An 11,776-nucleotide genomic window follows, 5' to 3' on the forward strand; every position below is an offset into this window, starting at 1 on the left:
GCCTATAGCTTCTTTCTGAGAGATCTTCATAAGTATTTTTGTTTGTTTTTTCCTCCTCACCGTGGGTTCTTTGGCATGCACCAACATGTATCCCACCCGTGTTCAATCAAAACTAGTTCAGAAGTGGAGGTAATTCAATACAGTGATAAAAATGCGGTTTGATTCTGTGTGTGTGTGTGTGTGTGTGTGTGTGTGTGTGTGTGTGTGTGTGTGTGTGTTCTTTCTTTAGTTTAACGTCTTTTCACTTGTAAGTAATATTAGACGAAGGGAGGATGGGGGGTAATACATGTGTGTGCGCGCGTGGGGGTTAATGCGTGGGGGCCGAGGTGGGGCGACGGACGTGTGTGTGTGTGTGTGTGTGTGTGTGTGTGTGTGTGTGTAATTTTGTCTTTTAGATCGGGATTTGATTGTGACAAATAATTGTTGTTGGTTGTGGTGTTTTGTGTTCTTGTTTTTCTTTCTGATTTACACGATATTTAACCTTGTTTTTAAACAACAACAGCCAGAACTGAAAAAGAATGCACGGTAATCAAAACCAAAGTAGGCTACTTGTTAGTGAGAAACAAAGCTTTGAAATTCATTGTACGCGCATGGAGTTTGGTATCCCTTTTGACAGAAAATGCACTGCAGTAGTTTAATTGTTTCAGTTAGGGATTTTGTTCGCCCTGATCGAAATAAGGGGGTGGGGTGGAGACTGCGAGCGAACATGTGGTGGATTTTTACTTTTTACAATATATAATAATTAATCTACATGTCCATAAATGCTAAATTACGTAAAACATACTGTCCTTACCGGAATTTTTCCGAGAAAGGCGGGCTTAAAACCGTCCAAAGACAGTTACTGGGAAGAGAGGGGTGTGGGGGTGCATTTGAATTCTCTACTATGCAGGGGCCGTGGGAGACACTAATCTAAAAAAATGTCTGATTTTGCCTCAGTGCAGTTTCGTCTCCTGCATGTGGACTCATCAGATATATCAGCGATGGCAATGAACTTGTATCCACCATGGCAAAAAATGATCCTTATCTAGACACAACTCAACGGTTAGTCCTGTTCACGATTACAGCGGCGGGAGATTGAAAATCTAACAATCCCGCTCAGTCTGACTTCCCGATGCTGCCAGCGAAGGATGATGTAATAAATAAATAAATAATTAAATGAGTACGTGGATACATGAATGCATGAATAAACAGATGTATAAATAAATGGATAAATGAATGAATGAATAGATAAATAAATGAATAAATAAATAATAGCCTAAATGAACAGGAAGAAAACATTATGCGGACTAAATGCACAGTGCAAAAAAAGAGATACATGTAACCAATAAACAAAGTCATAAAATCAATCTTAGCTTTGTACCTCACGCACCCCAGAATCTCTACCTACTACAGCTGTGTGGAGGATCTGCAACGTACAGCTGCCTTCCTCGCGGAGACTGCAGGTGTCCTTCTAACGAACGAGAAGAAGCACGTCATGCTTATGGGGAGCCGAAAGGATGCAAGGGAGATCACCAACGTGTACAGCATCATCGCAGCTGTATCACAAACATGCATGTAGCAACTCAGGCGTCGAACAAGTGTTGACAGAGGAGCGCAGTGTAGTGTGTATTATTTGTCTGCTTCGGATTTTGAGATCATTCTGTGCACCAGTGGTCGAGCAATACTTTGCAAAAAAAACAACGATGTAGCGGAGCTAAAACAGCATGAATGTAAATTAGTAGTATTGCTGGGAGTCGCCCCCCAACCACACGCCATCCACCACCCAACAAAATGTCTTGTTCATGAACAGAGACTATATAATTCTGTTATCAGTGTGGCAGAATATTTCACAAGTGAAAGTCTCACGTGAATTGAATCATTTTTTCTTTTTTTTTTTTTTTTTCTTTTTTTTTTTTTTTTTCTTTTTTTTTTCGCCTATCAAATTGACACCATAATAAAATGGAACAGGTTGCGTGCAAATCAAGCGTGGAAATAAGTATCAAAAGAATACAAAGAAATAAATGAAAAATATATATAGATGTGCATGTCATTGTGTGTGTGTGTGTGTGTGTGGTATTTGTGTTGTAGTGTTGGGTGGGTGGATTTCTTTTTCGTTCTATCAGCATGAAGTTAATGTTTTTCAAACTGATGGTGTTGCATGCAGAGGTTTGAAATATTTTCCTGGACCTAAATGTTTATATTGTCAGTCACTATGGTCTGTCTCCTGTGAGAGACAGAAAGTTGGGTTTGGGATGGTGTGTGTGTGTGTGTGTTGAAGACCACTGAAACACAGTGTGGACACATGTTCAAGACCTTCGTACTCATGTACTTACAGACTTGACATGTACATAGTTGTCTGACATGGTCAGAATTGTGAAGACTGTTGTATGATACACCATAGTTTTCAAAACTGTCTCAGTTCTCGTCACATTGTGGTGCACCATGATTTCCATGATTTGGAAAATATATATTGTTCCATCATACTATATTTCTGGACCTGTTGTCACAAATACTTCTGTGTGTTTTTGAATGATCCAACCACCAAACGTAACCTGATGGTATTTCAAAGGTGGATGACTTTGTTGTTGCGGTCTTTGACTCATCTCTTCCCAGCACACCTACAGTACACCGTCTAACCCCCCGCCTTTAACAAGCAGGAAAAGAAATGGAACGTCAAGTTCACTTCAGACTGAATCATTGGCCACTTACTGCATTGTTTTTTTGTTGTTGTTTTTTTGTTTTTTGTTTTGTTTTGAATTTCTTTAATTATTATTACTTTTAAAAAATCATTTATCTATTCATTTATTTTAATCATTAATTCATTAATTAATGATGTTTCTTCTTTCTTTTCTTTTTTTTTATCAAGGCCTAAGTACGTTGGGATATGCTGCTGATCAGGCATCTGCTTGGCAGATGTGGTGTAGCATATAATATGGATTTGTCCGAACACAGTGACACTTCCTGGAGTTACTGATACTGATTCTGCTTTGTGACCAGCATCTTCCACCTAGAAACCTCCAGGTAAATTTATCAAGGAAGAAGAGGAAGACTAATGACAACAAAGTTCTGGGAGGACAATGGTTCCCTTCGAGGAAACAGAAATAATACAGAGACAACCCCTATGTTTTGGAAAGAATCAAAGCAGGGGGTGCTAGTCCCATAAAAAAAAAAAAAAAAAAATGAGAAGAAGAGGAGGAATGTTTTTCAAGTTCCAGTGGCCATCAAACAAGACTTATAAGTCTATTATGTCAATTTAACTACAGGAAGATCAGGAGTACACACATGTTCAATGCCTTTATGTAACCAGTTTTTGTTGTTTTTCCCCCTGCCTTTTCGACAATGACTTCATTTCAGTGGACATTAAATTTCTTTTTACAGTCCCACAAAAGGATGAAAAGTCCACTAAGGGGAAAAAAGCATACACAGAAGGATATGAACAAAGATTTACACATGGATTTCAGTTGGGTTTTTTTAACAACAGTAACGGAGACAGAAATGCCTGTTGTGACAACAACACAGATGTGGCCAACTCAGTGTATCATCTGTGCTTTTGGAAACATTTCCTCCTTGATGTCATGTCATGAGATGACAAATTCATATAATTTTACATGTGGTCATCGACATACAACAGGGAAGAAAATTAGCAGTGGTTGTTGAAAATGTGGTTACATGTACAATTTAAGAATAAAAACTACAAAGACTGCAGTGTACCTTGTTTGCCAGGACTTTGGCATCAGTGTGTGTGTTGCATGTTATTGCCAAATATTATGATGTTGTGGTTGTCAGACGTGTTCAGATTTTCAAATGTGTAAACATGTGATTGTTTTAGAATCATGTTTAATAAAGCTTTTTTTCCAGATTTTGAAATGTGTAAACGTGTGATTGTTTTAGAATCATGTCTAATAAAGCTTTTTTTCCTTTAATATCTAACAGGCACTGTGTGTGTGTGTGTGTGTGTTGATGCTGTATGACATTGCTCTGATTTTTCCTCCCTAATGTGGATGTAGGTGTGTGTGCGTGCATGTATGTGTATGTGTGCATGTCTTTGATTATGAGACAATGTATAACCAAGATGCAGCAGATGAAGGTGGCGAATTAACTATGTGCTTTGACATTTCTTCCTAAACATTTGTAATCATGAAAGTGGGCGTCTTAAGACTTGCTTCTTTTTTTCTATAAAAAGACTCTACATAACAGTAATTCGTTGACTGTGGAGAAAGCTGCTTGAATTTACATTATACTAGGGTTCCCTTGTAATTTTGATTTCTAAAAATTAATGTTTTCAGATCCACACACACCAAACACAGTCAGTTTCAAATGTACATGTGCTGTATTACACAATACAAGGGGCACTGACATTCAGAATGACCCAAGTGTATCAAAACACAGTGATAGAGTCTTGTTCATCAGTCTGACGAAATAAGTCAGTCATGTTCATCACTCCTAGGAAATTAACAACAGCAGCAACAAATATCAAACTGAAGCCAGCAGAACGCTTGGATTAAAAACTGACCACAGAAAACTAGTGAGAGAACTCAACAAAATATTGTTCAACAAAAATGATTCATGATACAAATTACTTCTGTTCTCTCTCTGGGACACAATCCTCAACGTGTTAATGGAATCACTGCCAATCGATTTTAGAGAGCAAAAAACAACACAAAAAAAACAAACATGTACTCCAAAATACCAAGAGACAAGTTGTGTGCGCCAGCGGGAGAATTGGGGGTGGGTGGGGGGGGGGCGTTTCTTCAAAAAAATTTGCAATTTTGTGTATGTTCAACTTTTATCTCCCTCTCACTAACACTGATAAAGTAGTTGTTAATAACATGCATACTCGCGCCCTTTAGAAAATGATCTGCTAAAATATCAGATACTTTGAATAAATAAGTCATGGTTTCATTGTTATTTTGCCGCATTGATCAGAGATAAGCTTATAAGTCATACAAACAAAATCACACTTAAAATATTTTTTAATAAAAATTAGGAGACAAAATGTTTGTACAAGGCATGTATTTCATCCATGTCAAATCCTACTCGCTCGAGTTTTGAAAACACTCATAATAATGTGTGTATTTATGTGTACATTCACACATATCCTGTGTGTTTAGTATAAATGAAATGTTTGCAACCGTTACTATGAAGCTTAAAAAGGAAATTTTCTGTCCAAATCCCTGAGAGCGAGAGACTTGCATAATAAAAGCACTCAGTGAAAACGTTCTTTTCACTTTTCTTTTTTAATTCAAATTATCATGAGAACTCAATCCAAAGATTGAACACAATCATCTGCCTGATTATCATATGAAAGCAAGAGGAAATTCATTGCAAAAAGAGAACATATTAAAAAAATAAATAAATAAATAAAAAACAATAATAATAAGCGAGAGAAAGAAATGCACCATTTTCATGTGGATGAGAATGACTTCATTCACAGTGAGCTATGATCACTGATACAGTCAAGCTACTGTTTCTGATGGAAGACAAACCCGATCTTGACTTTTTGGGTATTGTGTCCCATGAACTGAAAAGGTATTTTCTTTTACACATCTTTAGCTCCAAAATCATAGCAGTCATCGAGGCACATTTTGGAAACATGTTCTTAAATCCAAAACAGAATGGCATGAAATGAGAAAGAAATTCTAAGCAACAAGAATTACAGATGGAGCAATAATGTAAAATTTATGTGGCTCAGGAAAAGTCCATATGGCATCCTGCTGATCTGAAAATTAATATATGAAAAATCAATTTATAGGTCATCCTTGGTACTCTTCAGTGTTGTCCTTATGTTTTTCTTTGGTATCTTGAAGGTGTTTGGCCAGCAATAAATCCTGTCAGTGAAAATCTTTCACTGGCATTTGAAACACAATCAGCAATGTTGACAAATTTGTATATGCCTCCCACTCTAAAAATAAAAATTCTCTCTTTGTTTATAAACCCATGAAATTAACCATATATATATCAACAGAAAACAAAAACATCCTTTAAGACCATGTAAATAAAAACATCAAGAAACATAAATTTCTGTTATCCTTATTCATATGCAAAACCTTAAACAAAAAAAAACAAACAAAAAACCAAACAAAAACAAACAAAAAAAACTGGTGCAAACCTGTCACAATCATAACATTTCTCCTTCGTAAATGCATGTCTGGAACATGTGCAAGAACAGTGGAAGTGATGACAATGGCAATGTGACTGACAAGACAGAAAATGACCCATACGCCACAATAACATCAATATCCAGCAATGCAGCAAGCATCGAAGCATTGGCAACAATGAACAAACAAACATCCAAAAGCAAAGCAACAACAGTGCCCCCAAATCAACTGGTCCACTGATTCACCATTTCTTAGCTAATCAACAAAAACAAAATTCTCTACTTCGCCCTTCTTCAATCATGCATGAATGTGGGTTTGTGATTGTTGTGTAAGTGGTTGTGTGTGTGTGTGTGTGTGGCACAGAGAATGAATATAAGCATATGCATGTGTGTGTGTGTGTGTGTATGAGTGTAGGATAGAGAGAATGAACATTGTGTGTGTCTGTGAGTGTAGGATAGAGAATGAATATATGTGTGCGCACACGCCCATGTGTGGGAGAGCGAAAAAGGGAACTGTGTGGATATGCAAAGTGCCAACATGTACAAGTGCATCTGTTCATCCCTATGCACAATTTGAGCAGAAAAATACATAAAGCTGAAAATTAATACATCTTCTAAAAAGCTATTCTATCGAACTGATTCGCTAAAAACAGGTGAAAACTTTTGTGAAGAAATATATAGTAAAAATTAGTAAGCAAAATCTTCTAGTACACAAGCTATGACATATACTTTTTTTTATTTTCAATATATTCAAGAGCACTGTCTCTTTCCATCCCCAAGGCCCCACCCCAACAATCTTCTGCACAAGTAACAGAGATATCCCTATAAAGTGCAAGGTCAATCCACAAGTATAAAAACGAAAGTACATGACAGAAACTCCAAGGCCTGGCTCAAAGTCCACAAACATCTTCTTCAAAGTGTTCATGAAATTCTACACAAAGCTGAGAAAAAGCATCATCATATGATGACCCCCAAACACAGTACACTTGTTTCCTTTCTCACATGAACTGACAAATAAAACATACATGATTTTGACCTACACAGCTCCTTCAAAAGTCAAAACTAACAAACAACCCCCCAAAAAATCACCAATACACTTTTTCCACCAGTGCATTTTGAAGCATTTCAGTTCTTTTTTCTTTTCTGTTTTTTTTTCAACAAGCATCCAATCCTATTCCCCCCCCAACCGTTCTCTATGATTCATTATCAAAACCACAAAAAAATTACTGGTAGGAACAAAAGCATTCAGACATACAACAAAAGAAAGAAAAAAAAATCTAAAAAACATCTCAGGCCGTACGCAGAATGATGTGCACCCCAGAGTCTGTGTCCACAATGCCCGACATCTCCCCAACCTTCAGGGCAAAGCTGGCATCCTCAAAGGGCTTCTGCATCTGGCCCCGCCCAAACGGCCCCAGGTCCCCACCCTTCCTGGCAGAGCTGCAATCGCTGTGCTTGCTGGCCAGCTCCCCAAACGTGGCCTGCTGCGACTCGATATCTTGACGGTACCCTGAGGGAAACAACAGCGGGGGGGGGGAAAAAAAAAAAAAGTTTTATCTTCATTACAGTTCATATTGTCAGACTGTATCCACATAACTTTGTGTGTGTGTGTGTGTGTGTGTGTGTGTGTGTGTGTGTGTGTGTGTGTGTGTGTGCAATTCATGTGGTTGAACTATGTACACACAGTGCACACAGAATATGTTTCATGCAACACTGACTTTGACATTCATGATGGTCATGCAGCACTTGTCAAATAGACCTGGACATTTGCAAAGGTCACACAGTGAAGGTAGTAAAAAAGGGAGAAGATTTGAATCCATTAACAAATTTCCTGACATTGAGCATTTCATTGTGTCACATGTCCTGTCAAGATCATATATCATAAAAAGGGGAAAGAATGTGGCATACATGCACAGAAGTATAACATGCACAAATACACAACTTATACCACAAAATGGCTCGATAAAAACATGCAAAAACTAGCTTCTCTCTCTCTCCCTCTGTACTTCCTTGATAAGTAATTCTGCTGATCTCTCTTTTAATAATTTTTTTTTGCGTCTACGTTATTTTCTGAGATTTTTTTTTTTTTTTTTTTATACTTAAACTTTTTTTTGTTTTAACTTATGATCTCTTTCTTCTTTTTTTTCTTTTTTTTTTTTTGTGCATCTATAGATGTTAGTTTTTAAGGGCTGAATTTTTTTTTTTTTTTTTTTTAGTTAACCATTAAGTTAAAGAGTTTCTTTTTTCACTTAGTTACCTTCTAAAAGTTTAATGGCTTCTTCTTTGGTGCGACTGATTGTCTCCCCCTTCCAGTTGGCAGGGCGCCTGGACTTGTTGTGTTTGACCAGGAGATGTGAACACTGAACCTTCTCCATGCTGCTCCTCTTGGCTGGCTCTGTAGGGGGGTCCCACTGGCTCTCTTTGGTGTACACGTTCAGGTAGTACTCTTTTCCTGCACAAAAACCATCAACAGCCCATTTATGAAATAATGCATATGTATCAATATGTACTACAAGTACAAAAACACATGCTATGAATAAAATGACATGAACAGACTGGTTTCCTGTAGAAAAGCTGCTTTTCCTGGTGAGAAGAAAGGAATTCTGAGAGTTAAACACCCACATTCAAGACAGCACTCAAAACCTATAATTATGATTAATAGATTTTTTTAATGTATTTTTCTCAGTAAAGCATTTCCACATATCTACATATGCTTGTTGTGATCTGATCGCTGGATGTGCTATTTATACTGATTTGTATGCATTTTTGATGATTTTTGGTGCAATCTTTGTGACACCTGGTTCCTTGGTATATATATTTTGACTATGGTGAATGTGATGTACTTATTTTGCTGTGATTTGGGTTTATGTGATGTGAATTGTGAGATTATGATATTGCGTGTGTTGAATTTTTTTTCTTTCTTTTTTCTTTTTCTTTCTTTTTTTTTTTGTCAGTTATTCTTAAATTTGTATATATTATTTCATTGTAAAGCACTGCGAGCCCTATCGGAGTTGGGGGTACTGCACTAATATAGTAATAAGCCTGCATTTTACCATTATCATTATTATTATTATTAAATGCAAAATGTCCCATAACCTTTAAAAGCTATTTAGAGCATTCATTTAATATCCACTGTGTCTACAGTCTAGGCCAGTATGTCACTCTAGTCTAAGGCTAAGCATTAGAAGGCGGGGCCCAATCCTCTCCTGCCACCTTTATAACCATCCCCAACTAAGTCATGTACCTATTCACACCTGGGTGGAGTGAGGGAAATCAAAGTCGAGTTCCTTATCAATAATTATAGAGTGAAAATGGCAAAAACATGAAAACAGTGCCAATCATTCCATGTCCTAAGAGAAGACAACTCTTTTGCAGTCAGACTGCACAATATAAAGTGGAATGTGCTGATGAGTTCGGATACTGATAATGAATAAGATATGAGTTATTATAACAATACCAGTACTAAGATGATCAATTACATAATAATCAGATACAAAGTATACAATAATAATATAGAAATCAATCAAAACCAGCTTCCCTGACTGAGTGAACAAGTTAAAATTGATCCCCAACAAAATCCCTTCCCATAAGATGATTATGATACAAACCTTCATTTAGTAATGTAATGACAGTGAAATAGCATACATGTGTACTGCTGGTAATTCAAATTTCATCAACTTATGCATGACTAGTCAAAAAATTTGGTTAATTATAATTACACTATGTATATTTAACCAAACTAATGAGTATAGACTGAATTAAGAGGTCTGTATCATGCTTTTGTTTAAGGCTGTTATCTGAAATCAAATTTTTACATAAATTAATTAAAACTATCTCAGTATCTGTGACAGTCTGATACACACAAACACAAATAATGACACTATTAGTGTATGATGTCTATCATGCATTGGCACACTGGTCCCTTGCATAAAATTTTGTATCATGGTAACAGCACCAGTAGAGTATTTAAGAAATTAAGGGTGGGTGGGGGGAATGGGCAAATGGGCAGGTTGGGCAATGGATTAATGAAAACTTTTATTAATTTTGTGAAAATTGATGAATGGGGATTTTTTTTTTTTTTTTTTTTTTTTTTTTTTTTTTTTTTAAAGAAGTACCAGCTAGGGAGGGTGTTATGGAGTGCACACATTTCAACTCAAGTGCATAATGAATCATATCAGCAATCAATACAATAAAAATTGCTTTATCAGTTTACGATTTTATCCACACTCATATTCATAATGAAATTATATACATCAAATTTAATTCTCAATTCATTTACTGGCTGCCTGGCCCACAATAATGAATAGTTTGTAGTTACTGTCAAATACATTTTATAATCTATAAGAACTAAGAAGCATGGAGATCTTGACATTTTGTGAAAGAATGTGAAGCAGCAGTATAACTATAAATTATACACTGTAATTGTAAACAGTATAATTTCCTATTTCAAGTATTTCCCTCCAAAATTTCTGTTCGTCTGATCTGCCGAACTTTTCACAGAGAGAAAATCAAAATGTATAGATTTTATATATAGCTGAAAGAAACTGAAAACAGTACGCCAGTCCCACCTACTCCAAACTCTTTCCTCAGTATGCCTTAATCCAAACTCATGAATCTCCCACGTGCCGTACTGATCATAGTATAATCCACTATTGATTTTCACATGTTAGCCGACACAGAATGATAGACTAGAGGTAAATAAAACATATAAGAGCTAATCATTTTCTAGTCACATATTTCTGCGCGAAATGTTCAGTGTCGGATTCTAAATTGAGCAAACTGAAAACCTTTTTCTTTATGATACTGTATCTAAATCACCAATATTATGTGATATCCCCTCCGTTTATTAGCAAACGCCGAAACAGTGACACCGGAGGATTGCGGTAATTTTACAGAATGTTTTCATGAAACATTCAGGAGTAACTTGCATGGGTAGAAAATGTGCATTATAGTAAGGAACTAAAAGATTACATTGGACGAGAAAGACCAGGCCAATGATTTATTTCAAAGCCTCTGCAAGAAAAAAGAATTACAATTTCCACATACCGTTAGACCGACTGACTCTCAGCTCCCAGCCGTCTGGTAAATTTGCCATGTCGAGCAGTTGAGTTGTGACTATATGAGAAGCTATTTCGTGAAAAATAAATTTTTACATACACAGCAGTTGTTCGTGTAACGTACATAATTTCTGTACCATATGAGTGCAATGGCTTACACATATGGGTATTTGCAATACTCTCTCTTCCACCGAGTCTGCACTGTGTGTTATTTTTTTTCTCCGTTTCACCTCAGTTTGTAGTTGACAGGTTAAAGCAGATCGTAGTCCCAATGTTTACCAAAAAATGATTCCAACAATTTGTGTTTGTGTGTTTTGTTGTCGTCTTGCTGCTATTGCTTGGGTTGTTGTCTTCACTGGTAGTTACTGAAATCATGTTGAAAAAAGAAAAAAAAATTTCGTTGTCTACTTTCAGGTTTAACGTCGTGCTGTGCCAGGATGGCAAGACGAGATTAGAGTTCTTATTTGTTTAGAACTGAGGAAACATCGTCAACAGGCAGGCAGACTGGACGCAGAAACAAGGGGTTGAGGTGGTTTATTCCTTTTCAGGGGACAATGGTGCATATGTCCCATATGGGACAATGCTGATTTCATCAGTTCAACATGGAGCAAAGACAACTTGGAGCAAAGTCAACTTGAAGTGA

The 11,776-nt window shown here is 36.7% G+C and overlaps 1 protein-coding gene across 1 annotated transcript; it reads right to left on the reverse strand.

Moving 5' to 3' along the window:
• Positions 1-6,480: 6,480 nt before the first annotated feature.
• On the reverse strand, positions 6,481-11,187 carry LOC143289938 (putative peptidyl-prolyl cis-trans isomerase dodo). Its single transcript, XM_076599199.1, has 3 exons — positions 11,123-11,187; positions 8,334-8,528; positions 6,481-7,586 (listed from the first exon to the last, which is right to left on the reverse strand). The coding sequence occupies exons 1-3, from the start codon at positions 11,169-11,171 to the stop codon at positions 7,366-7,368; spliced, it is 465 nt and encodes a 154-aa protein (XP_076455314.1). The 5' UTR covers positions 11,172-11,187; the 3' UTR covers positions 6,481-7,365.
• Between the last annotated feature and the right edge of the window lie 589 nt (positions 11,188-11,776).

This window comes from Babylonia areolata, chromosome 14, assembly GCF_041734735.1.
Source record: "Babylonia areolata isolate BAREFJ2019XMU chromosome 14, ASM4173473v1, whole genome shotgun sequence".
Taxonomy (NCBI): domain Eukaryota; kingdom Metazoa; phylum Mollusca; class Gastropoda; order Neogastropoda; family Buccinidae; genus Babylonia; species Babylonia areolata.